Source organism: Phyllostomus discolor, chromosome 12, assembly GCF_004126475.2.
Source record: "Phyllostomus discolor isolate MPI-MPIP mPhyDis1 chromosome 12, mPhyDis1.pri.v3, whole genome shotgun sequence".
NCBI classification, from domain to species: Eukaryota; Metazoa; Chordata; class Mammalia; order Chiroptera; family Phyllostomidae; genus Phyllostomus; species Phyllostomus discolor.
Window position 1 is genome coordinate 20179319 of NC_040914.2, and position 22929 is coordinate 20202247.

Consider the following 22929-nt stretch of genomic DNA (forward strand, 5'->3'; position numbering starts at 1 on the left):
AGGCTCCAAGGAAGGAGGAATTCTCTCTGGGACCTGCCTTGATCCCCTCCCTCTTGCTCCCTCACTCTCAACTTCCAACAAAGCAATGACCCCTGGCTTCTGCTGCAGCCAGGCTACCATGCACCAGGGATTCTGAATTGGAAGGGGATGCGAGTGTTCCTTAAAGGGACCCCAGAGAGGTTGCAGCGCAGTCTCGCTCTACACCTGTCACTTACTTATATTAGAAACTTACAAGGTGACCCGTGACAATTGCTATTGATCTGTAACTTGCAGTCACTTTATGAGGAGAAAATAACTAAGAAAACTACAACTCCCATGAGGCAAAGGGGCGAAGATGGAGCGGAAGTTGAATCATTTTCCCCCGGCCTGCAGGGAGTTGTAGTTCTCTTTGAAAGTCTCCGTTCCGCCCTTCGCCTAAAAGGCAGGAAATGTGTGGTCAAGAATTTGGGGTTCTGAGAAAGGAGGCAACTATTTCGAGAAAAGGCGAGAGACTTCGACAAGGGTGGGGCCACTAAGCAAGGTACAAGAAGCCAGCGTGGGCCAATCAGGCTGCTGAGGGCGGGACTTCTGCGGGAAAGTGGGCGTGGCCTAGGCGGGAAATCGCGGAGAACGCAGCGGAGGTCCTAGCCCGGGAAAACGCCCTCTGCGCTGAAGGAGAGGTGAGGGTCTGGCATCTCCTAGGCTCTTGGGTCCTGGGAAGGAGGGGAGATGGAGCACTAGAAGGCTGGAAGCCTGAGTTCGGAAGAGGACGAGCTGGGCACCAGCTCTCCTAGACCTAGGATAAAAGAGGGCTGGGTGCTTGGACCTGTGGGTCTGGGGAAAGAGGGGCTTGAGATCTCGGATTCCCGAGTCAGCCAGCGCAGAGAGTGCAGGGAGCCCGGACACCTGGGTCTACAGAAGGAAAGGCTGGAGGCTCGGAATTTTGTGTCCCGGAAAACGAGACACTTCGAGTTTTGACTCTTGGAAGGAAGGGGACTGTGTGGTGCCGGGGGCCTGACTCCTGGGTCCCGGGAGGGAGGGGGCTGGGGACTGACATAATCCACCTCTCCACCCGCACAGATCACGCGGCCATGCCTCCCTTTGGGCCCCGCGCGGCCCTCCTCCTCCTGCCACTGCTGCTGCTGCTCCGCGCTGTTCTGCCCGTGCCTCTGGACCGGGGAACGTCCAAGGAGGAGAGCCCCGCTACCGAGAGCCCCGTGAGTGGCCCTGCCCTGCTCTCCAGCCAGGTGTTTGCAGTGGTACTACAATTCCCGCGGAACCCCGTGGCCCCTGGGTGGATACTTCCCCACGGACACGGCTTGGAGTTTGCTTGCCATTTTTTTGTAGTCCCGGGGCTTTAACGTGGTGAAAAACTGGCAGGGAAAGGGCGGAGGGGACAGATTTCTAAGACCCTAACGCTGAGGTGTGGGAAATCAGGTCAGATTTTAAGTGAAAAATTGGCATCACCTCCTCCTGCGCGCACACGCGCGCGCGCACACACACACACACCTACACACCTGAAACTCTCTGCTTCCCCCCCACCCCAAGACTCTCCTACCTCAGGAACGATTCTGGAAAAAGGAACTACATTTCCCAGTAGCACCTTGAGCAGGTGTTACGTGTTGTTAGATAACTGGGCTGTTTCCACTTCCTGGAGCTCCTGGGAGTTGCTCCTGGGAGTTATAGTTCAAATTACAAAGGTGCCTATAAACGGCTCGCTTTTGAATTCCCATATGTGTTTACCCAACACTGTGAAACCTTTGGTCCAGGGGGATTTGGAGCTTGGAACCTGAAAGATTTCCTCAAGGCCAACACTCTGATATGTGACCTAAATCCTCCTACAGTGCCCACTAGGAATGCGGGAGTCACTGTCTCTGGAACATTGCGCCATGCTCCTGGGGGGCTGGTCCCCGCCCACCAGGTTAGGCCTCTGTCCTGTGACATTTTTGCGGACACAGAAGGGCTCCTGTGTGTTCCCTGTCCCTTCATTCTTTCCACACGTTTCTTCAGTATCGTCCATGAGCCAAGCACAGGGCTAATGCGAGCCCGATACCACCACAGACCAGACCAGCTCTCTGGGCAGGAGGACTCCTTCAGCTAAGAGCAGAAGTTCAGGAAAGAACCATGCCCGAGTGACTAGCTCAGGCAAAGGCTGTGTGGTGGAAGAGGCCGGTGTGGCTGGGGCTGATTGAGCAAGAGAAGAAATGGGGCAGATCATGTGGGGCCTTGCGGGCCACGGTAGAGAATGTCTTTACCTCGAGGCTAACAGAAACCTTGGGATGTTATAAACATCAGGGATGATGACACTCTTCATAATGTCATGAGAGATGGATAAGGAAACTGAGGCACAGAGAGATTCAGTAATTTGTTCAGGGACTAAGGGCATCAGATGAAGCAAATGAAAACACAGGACACCTAGGTATCATAGCGGTCCTAACAAGGTCACGTGGCTAGTGATTGGCAGATCTGGGGCTCTGGGCCACTGTGTTTGGCTGAATAACGGTCCGAAAGGATGTCCCTCCCTGGTCCCTGGAACCTGTGAATGTATTACCTTGTGTGGCAAAAGAGTGTAGGTGTGGCTGAGTTAATCACCTTCAGATGGGAACATTATCCTGGACTATCTAGGTGGGCCCCATGTCACCACGAGGACCCCCTGTGAGAAGAAAGCAGGAAGGTCAGAGTCAGAGGGAAGAAGGTATCAGAGTGATGGGGGGCCACAGGCAAGGAAGTGCAGGCAGCCCGTACAGGCTGGGAGAGATACGGAAACAGGTTCTGCCCTGGAGCCTCCAGAACGGACTGAGCCCCACCAACCCACTGTGCATTTCTGACCTCTGAAACTAAGAGAATAAACTTGTGTTGCTCTAAGCCATTTAGTTTGTGATACTTTCTTGTTGTTTTTAAAAGATTTTATTTCTTTATTTTTAGAGAGGGAGAGAAACATCAATGTGTGGTTGCCTCTCACATGCCACCTACTGGGGACCCAGCCCACAACCCCGGCGTGTGCCCTGACTGGGAATCAAACTAGCGACCTTTTGGTTTGCAAGTCAGCGCCCAACCCACTGAGCCACCCCCGCCAGGACTGGGATACTTTGTTTTAGCAACAATGGGGAATTAGTGTACCCACAGTGGCACAGCTGGGTGATTCACTTACCATTGATTAAGCACGTGCTGTGTGCTCCTCAATGAATGTAATGATGGCTACAGCAGGTTGAGTATCTTCTGCATCCTTGAGTATCTTCTACATCCTTACCAGCATGCCAGTTCATTTATCTCATTTCCTTCTTGGCGCAGCTCTGAGAAGTAGGACCAGGAGCCGGGGGAGTTTTGTCTGTCTTGTTCACTTACTGTATCCCCTGGAGCAGCACCGGCCACACGGCAGGGGCTCCGTGAATGCTTACTTGAGTGAGTGAGTGAGTGAGTGAGTGAATGAATGTTTCACTGCTTGCCAACAAGTAGCAGTGTGTCTGCTCTATAAGTCCCACTGAGTAGGCAGTGTTGAACTTCCTGTTTTCCCCTGTGACACTCATTTTGTCTCCATCACAGAAGAGGTGAGCCCCGGCTGGTGTGGCTCAGTGGATTGAGTGCCAGCCTGTAAACCAAAGGGTCTCCAGTTCAATTCCCAGTCAGGGAACATGCCTGGGTTGTGGGCCAGCCCCCCAGTGGGGAGTGTGTAAGAGGCAATCACATATTGATATTTTTCTCCCTCTCTTTCTCCCTCTTTTCCCCTCTCTCTAAAAAATAAATAAAATATATTTAAAAATATATATATATTTTTTTTTTTTAATAAAATATTTTTTTTAAAAAGCTGAGAGCTGTGGCCTATAGGTCAGGCAGGTTTCCTGGGGTCACAAAGCAGACGCCTGTTGGCTGTAGAGCCTTTATCCATATTGAAGCCTCCCGTGCCATGTGGGTGTCTCACTACATGGGGAGTCTCTCTGACCCCCTCAGCAGACGCTGAGGGGAGCAGGGCCTGGGTTGGGGAAGGACCAGGACCGGCGCTGGAGCTGCTATGTTCATCTTTGTCACCTCAGGACACGGGCCTCTACTACCACCGGTACCTCCAGGAGGTCATCAACGTGCTGGAGACGGACGGGCACTTCCGAGAGAAGCTGCAAGCCGCCAATTCCGAGGACATCAAGGTGCGGCTGGGCGCAGGCAGCGGGTGGGGCCCCAGGCTTGGAGGACAGAAGGGCCGGGTTCCCTAAAAGGGCCACATGGCTCCAGCCCTCACAAAGCGGGGAATTTCCATCTGTCCGGGTCACAGCACTGGGAAGGGGCGTGGGGAGCACTGACTTGTGTGGCTAAGCACAGAGGAGGATGTCGCAGGCCCTAATGCTTACCAGCCATGTGACTGTCCATTGCTGTGCCTCAGTTTCCCCATCTGTACAACGGGGGTCTACTGGAACCTGCCCCCTGGAGTTCAGGTGAGGTCTCTACCAGGTTGGACATGTCAAGAGTTTAGAAGACCTTAGTAGTAGTCCTTAGTACGTGCGAATGGGTGCTGGGTCACTGGGTGCTCAGCACAGAGGAGCCCTGATCATCCCCATTTTACAGAAGGGAACACTGAGGTCCCAGCTGCAGTGTTTGTCTTTCCTGTGGGCCTGGGTCTCACCCCCTGGACTGGCTGAGCCCAAAGCCCAGGCCCCTGAGAGTCACCCTTTTAAACGATGCTGTGCCTCATGTGGGGCCAGGGTCGCCCACGCCAAGTCCCTGCCCCACTCTTCCTGGTCCCACCACCCACGACTCCCTTCCTATTTGGGTGCTTTAGGATGTCTCTTCTGGAGGAGACATCTCAAGTTCTCCAAACCCCTAGGCCCAGGAGAGGCCCAGGGACCTGGGACGGATGGGGAGGCAGCCCCAAAACTCCCAGCATTCCTTGGGCCCTCGTCTGTCCTGTCCACCCCGCCCCTGAGGGGAGACAGGTGAAAGCAGAGACAGCTGAGCCCAGCCCCTCCCACCACCTGTCAGGGGAAACTGAGGCCCGAGAGGCTTGCCCAGAGCCCTACTGCTGAGAAGTGCGGTCAGAAACAGTGGCCACTCAGGCGGAGCGGGACGGTGCCAGGTTCCAATCCCAGCTCCGCCTTCCGCTCTCCAGGTTGGCGGCTGCACCCCCCTGTGCCTCGGTTTCCTTCTCAGCAAACGGAGGCTGAGGCACATCGGGAACCTGCGGTAAATGTCATCATTGGTGGTGGCCGTTGCCTGAGCTCCGTTTTGAGGTCCAGGGCAGGAAAAGGGTGGGCTGGGAAGGGTCGTGCAGTGAGGTGATGCCAGGGCTGGGATTTGAACTCAGGCCCCAGGACTCCCACGCTGGGGACGCAAGATACCAACCTGGTCACCAGGCTGGAAACTGGCCTCCCGTCCTCACTGGGGACCTTGCTTGGGCAGTGGCTTCTCCTGGGCCTTGCTCTGTTCACCTGTAAAATGGGGTTGTGGGCACCACTAGAGGGCAGACCCCGTGGGTCCAGCACAGAACTTGGCTCATTTGACCTGTCCTGCAGCATCTTCAAGGGCCACACCCCCTCCACCATGTCCCCAGGGCTCCAGAGACCCAGGTGAGTCAGGAGTGACAGGAAAGGATCTGGGCCATCGTTGAGCGGAAGGCTCTGGGAAAGCCCCAAAGAGAGGCCCAGTCCATTCTGACAAGTGAGAGCCCACTTCTAGGGAGAAGACCACCGATGACGCTAGATTCTGAGTGGGAATGACTGTGGTGTAGAGGTTGAAACAGGTGTGGTGGGGCGTGACATTTCAGAGGTAGGAGCTGGGTGCAGATGAGCATCCCGATGTAAGCCGACAGCGCAGTATAACCGACATGCAGATGAGGAGTCGGGGCGGGAGGGGTCGGTGAGTGCAGGGTCACTCGAGTGACCAAGCCCAAGAAGTCTGTCCTGGGGTCACTGGGGAGCCCTGAGGGCTCTGAGTGAGGAATGGACATCAGAGGGAGCTCAGAGATCACAGGCACAGAGAGATCACAGAGGGAGCTCAGAGAAGGCAGCCTGCTCAGCACAGGGTGTGTGTGTGAGTGACCTGGAACCTGGTCCACAACCCAGGCATGTGCCCTGACTAGGAATCAAACCCTCATCCCTTTGGTTCACAGGCCAGTGCTCAATCCACTGAGCCATACCTGCTGGGGCTGAGCTTGGTGGGGGGTGGTCTTACACCCAATTAGTGTTGCTGGAACCAGAGTATGATTTGATGAATGGCAGGAGACGAGGCCACAGGGGTGGGCAGGCCCTTGAATGCCAAGCTGAGGGGCTAGAACCTTGTCTTGGGGGCTCTGCGGAGCCCTAGGGGGCATCAGAAAGCTTGCAGAAGGTTCCAGAGAGCACAGAGAAAGGATGAGGCTGCTCAACGTGCCTCCTCCCCATCCTCATCCTGATGAGTGTCTCCTTACTCCCCGGCCAGAGCGGGAAGCTGAGCCGAGAGCTGGACTTTGTCAGCCACCATGTCCGCACCAAGTTGGATGAGCTCAAGCGTCAGGAGGTGTCGCGGCTGCGGATGCTGCTCAAGGCCAAGATGGATGCACAGCAGGAGCCCAGTAAGCAGGGGCGGGGCTGGCGGGGCTGGCCATCTAGTTCTGGGCTTGCAGCTGACTTTGTACTGAGCAGGTGGGGCCTCCCGGAAAATAATGTGTGGAAGCCCTGGCTGGGTGGCTCCATTGGTTGGGGTGTCGTCCGGTCCACTAAAAGGCTGCAGGTTCCACTCCCGGTCACAGCACATGCCTAGACTGCGGGTTCGATCCCTGGTCAGGGCTCGTACAGGAGGCAGCCGATCGATGTTTCTTTTTCACACCGGTGCTCCCCTCTCTCTTCCTCTCTCTGAAATCAGCACAAACATATCCTTGGGTGAGGATTTTAAAAAAAAATGTGTATGGAAGACCGATAGCATATTCTTCTTAGAACAATAACTCTGTTGTTGGCTGGTTGCTTTTTTGTTTGGGTTCTTTATTCTCATTTTTAAAAAATCGTGGTCATTGAAAATTCTGATACAACTTGAAACTTACAAAAAAGTGGTGAGACTAGGACCGGAACCACCCAAATGGCCTTATTGTTAACATTTACTCTGCATGCCGTTAGTTCATGTCTGCGGGCTCCCTGTGGGGACACCACACGCCTTTACGCCTGAGTGCTCCCATGTGTTTGTCCTCGGGACAGTCTGACGGTCACCTGCAGTGACAACCACAGTGATAAGAGTCAGGAAGCTGAACTGGTTACACTCTCTGTATCTTTTTTCGTCACTCAGTGATTCTATATCTCCTCTGCAAGAATGAGTCTACTTTTCTGGCATTTATATGAGGCTGCATGTTGTAGTCTAATTTCTTGGCTTAAAAAAAAAAAAGGAGGCTACTCTGTTTGTGGAGTAGCCACTCTTTGTCTCACTGCTTCAGTAATAAACTTTCTTTCTTTTTAAAGATTTTACTTATTTTTAAAGAGGGGGGAAGGGAGGGAGGAAGAGAGGGAGAGAAACATCAATGTGTGGTTGTCTCTCACACACCCTCCACCAGGGACCCGGCCCACCACCCAGGCATGGGCCCTGACTGGGAATCGAACCGGCAACCCCTTCGGTTCACAGTCCAGTGCTCAGTTCACTGAGCCATATCAGTCAGGGTAATCATGGGATGATTCTTATATATGCCCTGACCAGAGATTGAACCTGCAACCTTGGCATGTCGTGACAGTGTTCTAACCAACTGAGCTACCTGGCCAGGGCCTCCCTTAGCATATTTTCAACATCCATCCACACTGCAGCATGGATCAGAACTTTGTTCCTTTTCAGGACCAAGTAATATTCTATATGATCTATTCCATATGGTCTATGGATTGAACCTATTTGGTTTAGCCATTCATCAGTTGATAGACCTGGGTTGTTTGCACCCTGTGCTATGTGGACCATGCTGTTTACTTATTGTCACTTTGTAGTATGTTCTGGTACTGCTGGGACATGTTTCAGCCCATCACTGAGTATAAAGACATACCCCTTTATTGAGATTCCCCTCTAGCTTCTTTCCTCTGACAACCCGTGAGGCCCCTGTGTTACAGATGGGGACCCTGCGCATTGGCTGGTGACATTAAGGGTCAATGGGAGAGCTGGCCCTTGTTTTTATTTCTGTCTGACTCCATTTCCCATGTACCAAACAGGCCTTGAATCCTACTCCGTGCCCAGCATTGGGCGGGTGCCGCAGGTCTAAGGTGACCAGACAGACATGGTCTCTGGTCTCCTCCACATAACCACTCATGCCCTCTCTGCCATGCTGTTTGAAATAATTTTTTAAAATTTATGTATTGACTTTGCCCTGGCTGGTGTGGCTCAGTGGATTGACTGCTGGCCTGAGAACCAAAGGGTCACCAGTTCAATTCCCAATGAGGGCACATACCTGGGTTGCGGGACAGGTTTTCAGTAGGAGGAATGTGAGAAGCAACCAGACATTAATGTTTCTCCCCTCTTTTTCTCTCTCTCTTCCCCTCTCCAAAAATAAATAAATAAAATATTTTTAAATTGATATTTATTGACTTTAGAGAGAAAGAGAGAAAAACATCAATTTGTTGATCTACTTACTGATACATACATTCATCGGTTGCTTCTTGTATGTGTCCTGACTGGGGATCGAACCCGCAACCCTGGCACATTGGGGACGATACTCCAACCAACTGAGCCAACCAGCCGGGGTTCTGCCATGCTGTTGTAATGATTACAGTGTCAGAGTCTGATTTGCTTTGTGGTGAGTTAGATGTTTCCTTGTCAGGAATGAGGAGAGGTCTCCTGCCAACTGTCTGCTTATTGTGTGTCTGACACGGTGCTGGGGACTCCAGCCTCGTCCCATCACCAGCTCAGACCAGCTGTGGACTCTGGCCGCTTCTCCCCACCCTCACTGCTGCTACTGTGAGGGTCCCGCTCGGACCGCTGCTGCCGCCCCCTTCCTGCTGCCACCCCTCTGTCCCTTCTGTCTCTTTCCCACACAGCAGCCGGTGGGATCACAGAAACTTAGTGGCTTCAAATAACACACAGTCGCTCCCTTACAGTGTAGGAGTCAGAAGTCAGGACCGAGGCGGGCAGGGCTGGTTCCTTCCGGAGGCTCCCCACCTTTTCCAGGTTCTAGAACCACATTCCTTCCTGGGCTGGTTGCCTCTTCCTCCACCTGCGAAGCTGGCAGTATAGGAAATGGCAGTCATCCCATTTCCTTCTACTGGGTCAGATCTCCCTCCGCCTCCCTCTTTTAAAAGGACCCCTGGGATTACATTTAGGGGCCACCTGGGCAATCTGGAATAATCACCCGGTCTCAGGACTTTTAATTTAATCTCATCTGCAAAGTCCCTCTTGTCACTCGAGGTCACATGTTCACAGGTTCCAGTGCTGAGGATGTGGACATCCTGTGGGTTGTTCTTCAGCTCACCAAGGAGTCAACCCAGTTCAAGTCCTGTCCCTCCTCCACTCCAAACCCATCTGTAGCCCCCCAGTGCCCTCAAGGTCAAGTCCACTGCCCTCATTGCTGCCTGGAGGTGCTGCCACAGCCGCCCCAGCCCCTCCGGTCACATGTCCGCCCTCTTGACCGCTTGCATCAGCAATTTCCGTAAGCACTGGAGTGCAACACTTCCTCGGGACCTTGGCCCCCGAGCTTCCCTCCGCCTGGGATGTTCATTCTCCGAGCTTCGCTCTCGGCTCAGATGTCAGCCCCTTGGAAAGCCCTGCCCTGACTGACCTGCGGGAAGGAGCCTCCATTTGTGTCCTTCGTGCTCCTGTGTTTGTCCCTTAAATACCCGTTCCCTGTCTCTTGACTGGGTGCTCTGCAAGGCAGAATCTGCCGCCGCCTGGTTCCTGCTGTGGCCACAGCGCCACGAGTAGCAGCTCAGCCAGCATCAGGGGTGTGAAAAGTGAATCGTGAGTTTTAGTCTCCTGAGCACCTGTCCCTCCAGGGTCACCTGGCCCAGGCTGGCTCTGTGGCTGCACGGGACACCCGGATCCGGCCACCTGCGTGGGTGTCTGTCACCCCCACCAGACCAGTAGGCACTGGAGAGCCATCCCGGCCTGATGCACATCTGGGCCCCTGGGAGGCCTCCGGAGACCGGAGTTCAGTGAATGCCTGTGTGAGCCCTCTCCCTTCCTGCCCGGAAGTCCTGCCCTTTGCTGGCTGCCAGGAAAGCCCGCTGTGAGGGGCTTGCATGCTTTCCTAGGGCTGTCGTGACCAAGCATGGACTGCATGGATTCGGCCTCAGGCATGTATTGTCCCCGGTCTGGAGGCCAGAATTCTGAAGCCAAGGTGTCTCAGGGTTGGCTCCTTCTGCAGGTGGAGGGAAGAATGTCTTCTAGTCTCTCTCTTCAGCTTATAAATGGCCACAGTCTTCCCGTGTCATTTCATGTCATCTCTCTAATGTGTCTGTCTCGTGTCCAAGTTCTCCTTTATATTATTTTATTTATTTATTTATTTATTTATTTATTTATTTATTTATGGAGAGAGGAAGGGAGAGAGAAAAAGAGGGAGAAAAACAACAATGTGTGGTTGCCTCTTGCACGCCCCCTGGAGAGCCGGCCTGCAACTCAGACATGTGCCCTAACTGGGAATTGAACCTGCAACCCTTTGATTCACAGGCCGGAGCTCAATCCACTGACCCACACCAGCTGGAGCTGCTTTTTCTTCTTCCTCCTTCCTCCTCCCTCCTTCCCCCTTCCCCCTTCCCCCTTCCTCCTTCCTCCTTCCTGCCTCCTCCTTCCTCTTTCCTCCTCCTTCTTCTTCTTCCTCCTTCTCCTTCTTCTTCTTTCTTCAAGGATACCAGTCCTACTGGATTGGTGTCCACTCTAATGACCTCATTGTAACTTGATCACCTCTATAAAAACCTTCTCTCCAAAGAAGGTCACATGCTGAGGCCCCAGGGATTAGGACTTGGACAAATGAACTGTAGAGCCCACGCCTCAACCCATAACAGGGGATGAACGCATGTGCTCTGGAGCCCAGTGGCTGGTTCTAATCCTCACTGCCACTTCCTAGATGGTGACTTAGACAAGTCACTTCCCCTCTCTGGGCCTCAGTTTTTGCATCCATGCCATGGGATAACCACAGAACCTGTGTTGTAAGATTATCATGAAAAGATAAGGCATTAATATAGTTAATGTGTTTAGAGCAGGGCTGGGCATATAGTAAGTACTCAATACATGTTAGTTATTAATGGTTGTTATTATTTGAAGCATGAAGCTCGGGTGTGGCATCACCTCCAGAAAGCCCTCCCTGATTGCACCAGGTTCAATCAGACTGCTCTCTGGGCTTCTTCAGAGCCTTCTGTGACTTCCTTTAGAGCATATCTAGCCCAGGATAGGGATTTGGAAAGAAAAAACACTCTATGAGTTGGGGTTTTTGTCCTCCTCTTTCCCCTCATCCAGATGTACAGTTGGATCACCTGAGCCTCCTCAAGCAGTTTGAACATCTGGATCCTCAGAATCAGCACACATTTGAGGCCCGGGACCTGGAGCTCCTGATTCAGACGGTAGCGTGATGGGGGGGAACTACGGGCAGAGGACTGAGGGAACTTTGCTGGGAGAAAAGGGAACAGAGCCCAGGGCATAGGCCCACTCACCTCTTCCTGGTCTCTTCTGATGTCGGCAGCTGAAGAGGGCCTGGAGGTACCTAAAAACACTCCGTTGAGTCTGTACTGGAAAGCAGAGGTGTAGGCAGGAAGGGCTCAGCTCCACTAAGAGCTGTTGCTTTCTTTCTTTTTAAATATTTTATTTATTTATTTTTAGGGAGGAGAAGGGAGGGAGAAAGACGGAGAGAAACATCAATGTGTGGTTGCCCCTCACGCGCCCCCTACTGGGGACCTGGCAGGCAACCTGGGCATGTGCCCTGGTTGGGAATCGAACCAGCAACCCTTTGGTTCGCAGGCCGGCACTCAATCCACTGAGCCACACCAGCCAGGGCAAGACCTGGTTTCATATCCCTCCTCGTCTTTGTCTTTCCCATATGACTTGGGGTGGGGGCTATTCCTTCTGTGCCCTTGTGGTAGGCAGAATAATGGCCCCTCACCAAAGATGTCATGCCCTAATCCATGGAACCTGCGATGTGTGATCTTATAAGGCAAAAGGGATTTTGCAGACGTGATTAAGTTGAGGATCTTGAGCTGGTGAGAGGGTCCTGGATTATCCAGGTGGGCCCCACATCTCATCACAAGGGTCTTTGAAAGATGGAGGAAGAGCGAGGTTTGACTACAGTGCTCATTTGTGAGGTGACCACTGCCACCAGGCGCTTGCCTGCTGGCTTTGAAGCTGGGGAAAGGAGCCATGGCGTGGAACCCAGCTCTGGAAGCTGGAAAAGGCAAAGAAACGGATCCCCCTCTAGAGTCTCTGGAGGGAGCACAGCCTGCTGACACCTTAATTTCAATCCAGTAGGACTAATTTCAGACCTCCGGCCTCCACACTGTGTGAGATGATACATGTGTATTGTTTTGAGCCACCAAGTTGAGAAGAATTTGTTACAGAAGCTATCGGAAGGAATACAGCCCTCATGTGAGAAATGGGATCTACAGCCTGCCTGGTGGAGAAGGCCAAGTGTGGAAGCGGGTGCCCAGGACTGCTGCTGCCTCTCCCTGCTCTCAGCCTTTCTGTGGGGGCTGAATCTACCCCTCGGCCTGGCCTTGGCCTGGCCTTGGCCCTGCTTTTCTGGCGTGCTGGAGCTCCATCTAGTGGCCGTGAAGATAATAGCAGCAGCCATTGGCATCCAGCCCAGCGCTTGGCTGTTTTTGACACTTATTTCCCGAAGGGTAGAGGCTGTCAGCTTTTCTCCAGCCCCACTGTCATTCTTCGTGCTCTCTCTTCCCATCGTCTACTTCTCATAGCTGCTCTCTCACAGGGCGCCTTGCCTCCGGCTTCCACGCTCACCAGTGGGGCTTCTCAACTCGGCCCACTTGACATTTGGGGCTGGATAATTCTTTGTTGTGGGGGTGAAACGGGAAAAACTGTCATTCACTGATAGATGCCTGTCATTTCAAGAACCAGTAAGTAGAGACAAGGACTGAATCTTTATTTTTTAAGATTTTATTTATTTATTTTTAGAGAGAAGGGAAGGGAGGGAGAAAGAGAGGGAGAGAAACACCTGTATGTGAGAGAGACATCAATTGGTTGCTTCTCGCATGCCCCCTACTGGGGACCTGGCCCACAAACAAGGTACGTGCCCCCGCTGGGATTGAACCAGTCATTTTTCTGTTTGCAGGACAATGCCCAACCCACTGAGCCACACTACTTAGGGCAAGGATTGAATCTTTACGGCTGCTTTATTCAGATGCGGACGATCAGAGAAGACTGCGGGTTACATACCCTAAAGACTATCTTAACGTCTCATCTCAAGCTAAGGGGTTTGGGAAAAAAGTTAATCAGTTAAGAGTTGCAGTCCAGTGGCAATTTTCCTAGTATTTTTTTAATCTGCTAATCAATAATTCTTTATCTGCCACCTCAGAACACACAAAGGTGGAATTACTTGTTGACCTCCTAGAGTCATATTCCTGGAATAACAGCTTCCCACGTGCATTCACCACGTAAGGCTATTAACTGTAACTACAGCTCAAATCTGTAACTCTTGAGTCCCCCTGCCAGGGGCTATGTGTTGTATGATGTTAGCAGCATCCCTGGCCTATGTCTACTAGATGCCAGCAGACCTCCCTTCATTGTGATGACCAAAAATGTCTTCAGACATCGAAAATTGTCCCCTGTGGGTCACAACAGCCCCCGGGTGAGAACCTGCTGCACCATCTATTCCCCACGAGACAGCTGTATTAGTTGCCTATTGTTGCCATATAACAATCACAAACTTAGTAGCTTAACACAGATTGTTATTCAGTGAGGTCAGAAGTCAAGAAGAGTATTACTGGGTGTATTAATTTCTTGAGGCCGCTGTAACAAATTCCTTCAGACTCAGTGGCTTAAAACAACAGATATGGCCCTGGCTGGTGTGGTTCAATGGGTTGAGCCCTGGCCTGCAAACCAAAGGGTTGCTGGTTCGATTCCCAGTCAAGGCACATTCCTGGGTTGTGGGCCAGGTCCCCAGTGGGGGGCACACGAGAGGCAACCATACATTGGTGTTTCTCTCCTCTTTCTCCCTCCCTTCCCGTCTCTCTAAAAATAAATAAATAACAATCTAAAACAAAAAAACCCAGATATGTAGTCTCCCACAGTTCTGGAGGCCAGAAGTCCAAAATTGATATCATTGGGCCAAAAGTAAAGGTGTTGGCAGGGCTGTGCTCTCTGCAAAGGCTATCGGGAAAAACCTGCTCCCTGCCTTTTCCAGCTTCTGGAGGGTGTCGGCACTCCTTGGCTTATAGGTACATCACTTCAGTCTCTGCCTTCAGTGTCACATGGCGTCCTCACCCAGCCTCCCTGAGTCTTTTCTGTAGCCTTCTTCTAAAGATGACAGGCATTGGAGGTAGGGCCCACCGGAATCCAGGAGGACCGTGCCTTAACATTGTATCTGCAAAGACCCTGTTTCCAAATAAGGTCATGTTCTGAGGTTCCAGGTGGACATGAATGTTGGGACCCTAGTCACCCCACTATAGTATTGTTGTCTGCATTGTACAGAGGCAGAAACTGAGGCACAGAGAGGCTGAGTCACTTGCCCAAGATCACACAGGTAGTGGGATTTGTCCACACAGCAGAGCTTGGATTTAAATGCTGGGTGTATATTAAATACACTGCGTGCATTTTTCTTATCACTTATTCCTCCAAGGTCTTGACATTGTGGGGGGCTCAAGAGAGGTGGGCTGAAGCTGCTGTTGTGGAACCATGCTGATCTCTTTTGAACAAACAGAGAGACGTGGCTGTGTTATGTGGCAAGAGCCGGTCAAAGACCACATCCTGAGAGCGGAACATGAGACCCAGGACAGGGTGGAGGTTGGACCCGGTTCAGAGGCAAAGGCCTGGCGTTTGGAGGTTGCACTTGGGTGCTGGGCATAGAAGTGAGAGGAGAGTGATTGTCACTCTTTCCCCAGGCCACCCGGGACCTTGCCCAGTATGACGCAGCCCATCATGAAGAGTTCAAACGCTATGAGATGCTCAAGGAACACGAGAGACGCCGTTACCTGGAGTCACTGGGAGAAGAGCAGCGAAAGGAGGCAGAGAGGAAGCTGGAAGAACAACAGCGACGACACCGAGAGCACCCCAAAGTCAATGTGCCTGTAAGGACCCCCATTCATGCCCACCCCCCAACTATGTCCAATTCCCCAAGCTCCCCAAGACAAGATTATAGCTGAAAAACTACAACTCCCAGCAGACCCTGAGGCAAAAGTCCCTTTTAATGCACTGAGCTACCTCCAGGGGCTGCTGGGAATTGTAGTTTATTAGTTTTCTTGCTTAAGGGGAATGACTAAGAAATGGTGGTGTAAAGGGTTCTCTAGCTTTACCCTGCAGGACCCAGACTTCTTGCTCATGAACCCCTGCCCCCCCCCCTTCCACAGGGCAGCCAAGCCCAGCTGAAGGAGGTGTGGGAGGAGCTGGATGGATTGGACCCCAACAGGTTTAACCCCAAGACCTTCTTCATACTGCATGGTAAGGTGGGGAGGGCGTCCCAAGACCCAGGCTGAATTCTAAGAAGGGGTCTCCCCATTTCTGTGGAGCTTAGGCAGGCCACAGGCGTCTGAACCCGTCTCCCCTGGTGGTCTGGTTTGCTGGGCCCTTCCATGAGAGACCTAGGCCCCTTCTGGGATCGACTACTGGGTTCCAAAGACTGGCCGGTATCCTCTAACTGAACAAACCAGGCTTGGCTAGGCCTCCCAGCAGCCCTGGGTCCTGCCAGGAGCTCTGTCACTAGGACAGGCTGCTCCCCAGCTAAACAGGCCCCCGGGGAGCCTCTTCACTCAGGGCTGTCCCTGACAGAACCTAGAGGGGCCTGCTTCATTCATTCAGTAATTGCTCACTGAGCAATTTCCAAGGACTGAGCTTCACAGAGACCCAGTAGATACAGCTGTAAACAAAACAAAGGCAGTGATGCTGCATACAGATGAATCTGTATTTCAGTGGATCTGTGAGACTGTGGAGTGTGAGATGTACTGGAAGTTTTATATAACCTGTCAATTACCCGGACTTCAGGGATGATAAAATCAGTGAGGGGTGAGGGGGTACATCTTAGAATCAGGGCAGTCGGTTCTGTAGTTGAGTGTCAGGTAGTGAGTGACACGTGTCACGGAAATGAGGACAATGGGATTAAGGGCCTGGAATGACACTTTTTGGTGGCCTGGTCAGGAGAGATTTTGCTAGACCAGCATCGTCTAGAACTTTCCACCCTGATGAAAATGTTCTCTGTGTGTTCAAATGTCCTGCGTACAGCGGCCCCCAGCCCCACATGACCCCGCAGCACTTGCAACATGGCTTTTATGCCTACAGACCTGAAGCTTTCTTTCAGTTCCGATAAAGTTTTTGAGACTTGTGATTCCGGTAAAACACGGAGGCCATCAGATTTCCCATCTTAGCTCTCTGTAAGTGGCCAGCTTGGCAGGTTGAGTACGTCCGAGCTGTTGTGTAACTGCTCTCCAGAACTCTCTCATCCTTGTGGGACGGAAGCTCTTCATTAATCAACAACTCCCCCGTACCTTCCCTGCCGGCCCTGGTGACCTCCATCTTATGTTTCTTCTCTATGAATTTGACCTTTCCAGCTCCCTCAGATAAGCAAAATCAGACAGCATTTCTCCTCTTGTGGCATCTTATTGAGGGAATGAAATTTTCATTTGATCGTTATTGACCTCTGGAGAGGTGACGTTGGAACAGAGACCTCAGCAAAGTGAGGGGCTGCAGCTGGCAGAGGTTTGGGGGAAGCACATTCTAGGGAGGGGGGACAGCAAGCTCGCACAGGGAAGAATGGACTTGGTCCACCCAAGTTCACAGCCAGGGAAAGGAATGTGGACTTGATTCTCTCATGGGACACCACAAAAGGGCTTTCAGTAGACTGACACCATCTGCCTTAAGCGATGACAGACTCTGTCAGGGCGCCAGGTCAAGGACAGGCTGTGGGTGTGAGGGCCGGTGCCCAGAGCCTCATCAGAAAGCTGGAGGTGCTGGTGGCTGGACCACTGGAAGGAAGGAACAGTGGCCAGTTTCTGGATTCACCTTGAAGGTCAAGGTCGTATGACTTAACAGGTGGACTGGATGAGAGTTATGAAGGAACAAAAGGATCAAGGGTGACTCCAAGGCATTTGGCCTGAGAAACTAGAAAAACAGAATAGAAAGAGCAAGCAAGTTTGGCTGGGCCGATTGGGAGCTGGTTCTGTTCGTGTTTAATCAGAGGTGTCTGGTAGGCACGTATGCACGTGGAGAGCATCTCAGATGGAGAGCAGGCAGTTGAATATTCAAGTGTGGAAGCGGCATATGGATGGCGTCAAAGGCTGAGGGACCAGGCCCTGGCCGGGTAGCTCAGTTGGTTAGAACCTCATCCCAGTACACCAAGGTGGCAGGTTCGATCCTTGGTCGGGGCTCATACGGGAGACAACCAGCGAATGCATCAGTAAGTGAAACAACAAAGCGTTGTCTCTCTCTCACTCCCTTTCCTCTTTCTCTCTAAAATTAATTTTAAAAAAATACAATAGTCTTTAAATAAAAAACAAAAGCCAAGGGATTGGAGGAACCCATCTCAGGAAGTGCCAGCCAACTGCACTGTCTTTGCGATGACAGGAAATGTCCTGTGCCGCCCAGGGCGGCCCCTACCGGCTGCATGTGACTGTTCATAAATTGACATTTACCTCACTTACTGTTAATCGGCTTAAATTTGAACAGCCCATGTGGCTAGTGGCTACCATAGCAGGCAGATCTGAAGATCAGACAGAGAAGATGGACCGAGGTGTGGAGGTCAGAAGGAAGGGGAGCCAGCAAAGGGGGGACAGGGGCAGCTGGGCAGGTGTGCATGATGCTGTGGACACCGCGGGCAGAAGCAGGTTAGCCACGGGCTGAAAATTCACCATCGATTTTGCAAGGTCAGGGGCCCCGGCCACCTCAGCAGGATGGGCGTAGACGCAATCTGAGAGCGCAGAGAGGTGGGGACAGTAAGCACAGCCCACGGAGCTGGACTGGCCAGGAGAGGCCCCCTGGCCACTGCAGCCGGCCCTGGCAGGCTCTCTAGGAGGCAGAGGCCCCCGAAACCCCTGGATCCTGGGTAAAGGGGTTGATCTGTGTCCGTGTCATCATGTGCTGGGGATCAAGTCATCCTGCATGACAGCAGCCCCAGGAATGGCCCCAGTGGAGCCCCACCTCCATCCACTCCATTCTGGGGACCCTGGTTGGTAGGGAGTGGGCTGTCCTCACAGCAGGGCTACGGGGCCCTAAAGCCTGGAGGCCACCGTTCTGCTCCTGGAGACTCGTGAGCTGTGCTCTGAAACAGCCCCAGTTCTGTCTCCAGTGGGTCCCTCAGGGACCTGACCTCCCCCGACCTCAGTCCCCCAAGATGCATTGTTGCCTCCCCCTCAGATATCAACAGTGATGGCGTCCTGGATGAGCAAGAGCTGGAGGCCCTCTTCACCAAGGAGGTGAGTATCTTGGAAGCCAGATGCCACGGATGCCCAGCTCGGCCACGTGGTCCTTCCCTAGGCCCTCCTGGATGTAAATTCAGGGAAAACTACAACTCCCAGCAGCCACAAAGGGGAGCCAAAGAAAAAGACAGGAATGAATGGCAAGGCACCCCAAGGGCTAATGGGCGCCTGGTTGCGTGTGTGAGGAGGGGCAGTAGCCTGCGAAAGAGGCTGCCCTGGATCCCAGCACCTTCCCCTTGACCCTGCAGCTGGAGAAGGTGTACGACCCGAAGAACGAGGAAGACGACATGCGGGAGATGGAGGAGGAGCGGCTGCGCATGCGGGAGCACGTGATGAAGAACGTGAGGAGGGCCCGGCCAGGGGCGCGGGTGGGAGCAGGGTGCAGGGAGGCCCGGCCCTGTCCCTTACGGTTATCTGGCCCCGCAGGTGGACACCAACCAGGACCGCCTCGTGACCCTGGAGGAGTTCCTGGCATCCACCCAGAGGAAGGAGTTTGGGGACACGGGGGAGGGCTGGGAGGTGAGGACATAGGGGGTTCTCCAGGCCCTGACTATGTCTCTCCCAGCCCCAACCCTTCTTTCAGGGGTCCTGGGCGCTTCTGTCACTCACTGGGTCTGTTCTCTGCTCTCCCTGAGTCTTCATCCCCTCCTCAGCTTCCACCTGGGCCTCTGCCCTCCACACCCAGGGCCCGGGCCTCCCCGCCTCCCCTAACCCGGGGACCTCCCCACCACGGGGTGGGGGCCACGGCCCCAGGCACCTGCTAACAGCCCCTGTCCCCACCCCGGCAGACTGTGGAGATGCATCCTGCCTACACGGAGGAGGAGCTGCGGCGCTTTGAGGAGGAGCTGGCGGCCAGGGAGGCAGAGCTGAACGCCAAGGCCCAGCGCCTCAGCCAGGAGACAGAGGCCCTGGGCCGCTCCCAGGGCCGCCTGGAGGCCCAGAAGAGAGAGCTGCAGCAGGTGACCAGCCAGGGCAGCCGGCCCCTGGTGGCCCCTGTCCTTGAGGGTCCAGAGGCTGTGAAGGCCTATGGTCACTGTCAATCATAGATACATCCTCCTGGGGGCAGCCGCCATCTTGAGTGAGGGCAGATGTGTCCGCCCCACAGCCCCTTGGCTGCCATGTTAGATAAGGGCAGGGCACTACTGAGAGGGAGAAGGGTAGATTCCAGCAAAGAGTTCAGTGAGGGCTTCCCTGTCCCAAGGTGCAACCCAGGCCATGACCAGGGAGAGAAAACTAGATCTTTCTTATTAAGGCCAGCTCTCAGTGACGGAGAACCACCACAGAGAAAGGACTAGGAGCACTTAGCAGGATAGGGGGACTCAGCATTGTTGTCCCGTGCCATCTCCCCACCCTCTGCAGGCCGTTCTACAGATGGAACAGAGGAAACAGCAGCAGCAAGGCCACAATGCCGCAGCCCCTGGCCCTGAGGGACAGCTCAAGTTCCAGCCCCAAAACACAGGTGCTGGCCCTGGGCTCAAGGAGGAGGGAACAATGGCCAGGACTCCTGGGTCCCAGGGGGGAGGGGCTAGGGGCAGGGACCCCTGGGTCTGGGGGAGGAGGGGGTGGCCTGTCTAGTGCTACCACGTCCTTCCTTCATTTCCAGAAGACGCTCCTGTCCCAGCTCCAGTCGGTGACCAGAAAAATGCGGCTGCTTCAGAAAATAAGGTTCCAGAACAGTCCCCCAATCTGCCTCAGCCAGATTCCCAGCACCTGTGATCCTCCAGGACCGTGGCAGTCTGGGTTCCTACCGACGCAGATGATGGGAGGATGGTGAAGTGTCGCAGTCACCCTCCTCTGAGGACAACACGTGTGACCTCCTAGGGGACTCGGGACAGGGCGGCAATTCCCACTTTGCTGCCCAGAGACCCCCCTCTGCTGCCTCAGCTCCTGCAGTCTCCCGGCCTGTGGCCCCTGCTGTCTGTCCCCCTCCAGGGACCTGCCTGCTCACGTGCAGCCCGCACTCACGGGGTGGGCTCAGCTCGCTTAGGGAAGCCGCCTCCCTCCTGAGAGCGTCCGCTTCGCCCCCGCCTTCTTAGATGGACTGGCCTGGCCGCCCCAGCTGGGGGCCACTCAGCATCCTGTACCCCAAGCTGCTGGAATCTGCCTGCTGCTCTGGGCCCCACTTCCGTTGGTTTATGAGGCTTGGATGGTTCCTCGAGACCTTTCTCTGCCTTTTGTGGGACCAGCGTTGCCTCGAAGACAGCGTCGACCCTGTGGCTGGGTCAGGGGGCAGCAGAGTCCTGAGCAGTGCCCATCTGTGCCGACACCAGGAGTCGCCTTGACCCCAGGAGTCGCCTTGACCCCTGGCTTTCAGCGCCACCGGCCTCAGGCTCCACCCTGATGACCCGGCCCCTCGCCCCTTCCCCACACAGCCATGGAAGTATCCCAGAGCTGACCCGCGCCAGGACCAGGTTCCAGCCCCTCAGCCTCAGTGGGAGGCCTGTGCCCACCTTTCTGGCCTTATCGCCCACTGCTCTCTACCCTGCCGTGTACTCCAGTTCTGTCCACATACACTTTCTGGAACAAATCTGTGCCTCTGTTTCTTTGTATATGCTGTTCCCTCTGAAACCCTATCCCCACTTCACCTGCCAAGTCTTTCTCATTCTTTAAGATTCAATTCAAACATTTCTGAGAGGCTGCATCCTGGCATCTTCTATTTTGTTCTACTGAGTCTGCTGCCTACACACACAAACACACATCTTCAGCAGGATCCTTTCGGCCACAAGGACAGAAAGCCCAAACCTAGGCTTGAACAATAAAGAAAAGTGTATTATCACCCAAAGCAAGAAGTCCCAAGGTAGAGTAGCTGCAAGGCCCTCAGAGCACCACATTCTCCCATCTGCCTCTGCCGTGGTAGATGGGTGTGGGGGACAGGAGGTACAGGAGCACTCTTGTCCCAAAGTGGCTGCAGTTGCTCCGGATGTCACACCTGTCTTCACTGACAATTGATGAAGGAAACTGACAGAGGCTACCTATTAGAGCCACCCCAGCCCGTCTCTAGAGCTGGTATTACAGCACCAGACATGGGGTAGGTCTAGTTCTGCATCCACAGAGGGGAAATTGTAAAGTAGGCCTGATAAAAATCATCAGAGAGGGCCCTGGCTAGGTAGCTCAGCTGGTTATAGCCTCATCCTGAAACTCCAAGGTTGCCGGTTCCATCCATAGTCAGGGCACATACAAAAATCAATGAATGCATCAGTAAGTGAAAGAACAGATTGATGTTTCTCTTAATTTTTTTGTTCCCAATTATCTGGGTGTGCTTATTAACACATTTCCAGATCCTGGAACATCCAAGAGAGGGTCCTGGGAAGTTGCATGTGCTCCTACCTCTGGCCCTGCTGAACCTCAGTGACAATGACCTGCGTTTCCTAGAGAATAGGCGTCAAGTTCCGGCAGCCTTGCAGTGTGCCTGCAGGGTGTCCAACCTTTCAGGCGTCTCTGGGTCGCACAATAAATACGTTGCCACACGTCATCACAAAGAAATCTAATGTGTTAAGTTTATGGTTTTGTGTTGGACCACATTCATAGCCACCCTGGGCTGCATACAGGCCGAGGGTTGGACACCCCTGCAAGGATTAGATAACACACAAGGATGCGGCTCCTGGCCAGAAACTTGAGAGCAGATATTTAGGAATCTACCCCCAACTCCCATATCTTCGGAGACTGGTTCCAGGCTCCCAGGATGCTTTTCACAATTCACAATTCTGCCCCTTGGTGACTCTATCTCCTCCAATAGGCACCAAGTTCAGAAAGGAACAAGGAGAAGGAGGCCCTTGGTGTCTCAGGTTCACTGCCTCGTACCAGGGTGCCCTGTGCCCGAGGGCAAGCACAGAGCCCCTCTGCCCTGGAGTGACCCCCACCCACCCCTACCTCCTGCCTGACCTTTAATTCTAGTCTTAAACGCACAGAATCTTATTAACCCTTTATGTGTAATCTGAAAATGATTTCCTTTTGATCTGTGCATGCAAAGGGTTTAAAATGATACCTGTTGTGTGTGTTGTTTTTTAAGATTTTCTTTTTAGAGAGAAGGGAGGGAGAGAAACAGTGTGTGGTTGCCTCTCATGTGCCCCCCCACCAGGGACCTGGTCTGAAACCCAGGCATGTGCCCTGACCAGGAATTGAACCGGTGACCTGCTTTTTGGGGTGACACCCACCCACTGAGCCACCCACTTCAGGGCTACTATGGGTTTCTGACATGTTGACATCTGGGGCCTTGCAGACACAGGAGGGACTGCCCCTCCCAGAGTTAGCCAGTTGCCGGACATAGTAAACTACTCACCTGCCTCACCTCCTGGGGAGTGAGCCTTTCCTATGCTGACGGACCAGGGTAGAGCTCAGACCCCGAACCCCTGCTCTGCTGGGTTCCCACACACTTGGGCCACACTGACCTGCCCTCACCACCCCGAGCTAGGCACCAGACAACTCAGAACAGCCCCTGCTTTGTGGGGCCTGCAGGAGTGATTCAAACTGG

General features: G+C 53.5%; 1 protein-coding gene across 2 annotated transcripts; it reads left to right on the plus strand.

Moving 5' to 3' along the window:
* Positions 1-511: 511 nt before the first annotated feature.
* Positions 512-21099, plus strand: NUCB1 (nucleobindin 1). Of its 2 annotated transcripts, none has more exons than XM_028530225.2 (13): positions 512-659; positions 1060-1226; positions 4011-4118; positions 6382-6514; positions 11347-11450; positions 14937-15122; positions 15402-15492; positions 18397-18455; positions 18707-18799; positions 18885-18977; positions 19247-19417; positions 19818-19917; positions 20062-21099. In XM_028530225.2, exons 2-13 carry the CDS (start codon positions 1071-1073, stop codon positions 20172-20174), a joined length of 1407 nt encoding a protein of 468 aa, XP_028386026.1. In that variant the 5' UTR covers positions 512-659; positions 1060-1070; the 3' UTR covers positions 20175-21099. The 2 variants fall into 2 exon arrangements, with proteins under 2 accessions (XP_028386026.1, XP_028386027.1); XM_028530226.2 differs by having other exon boundaries at positions 1060-1196.
* Positions 21100-22929: the final 1830 nt, after the last annotated feature.

Coding starts and splice junctions, on each gene's coding strand:
- NUCB1 (XM_028530225.2), top strand. CDS start 1,071: ATGCCTCCCTTTGGGCCCCGCGCGGCCCTCCTCCTCCTGCCACTGCTG. Junction 18,456..18,706: donor AGGCCCTCTTCACCAAGGAG/GTGAGTATCTTG, acceptor TTGACCCTGCAG/CTGGAGAAGGTGTACGACCC. Junction 19,418..19,817: donor AGAAGAGAGAGCTGCAGCAG/GTGACCAGCCAG, acceptor CACCCTCTGCAG/GCCGTTCTACAGATGGAACA.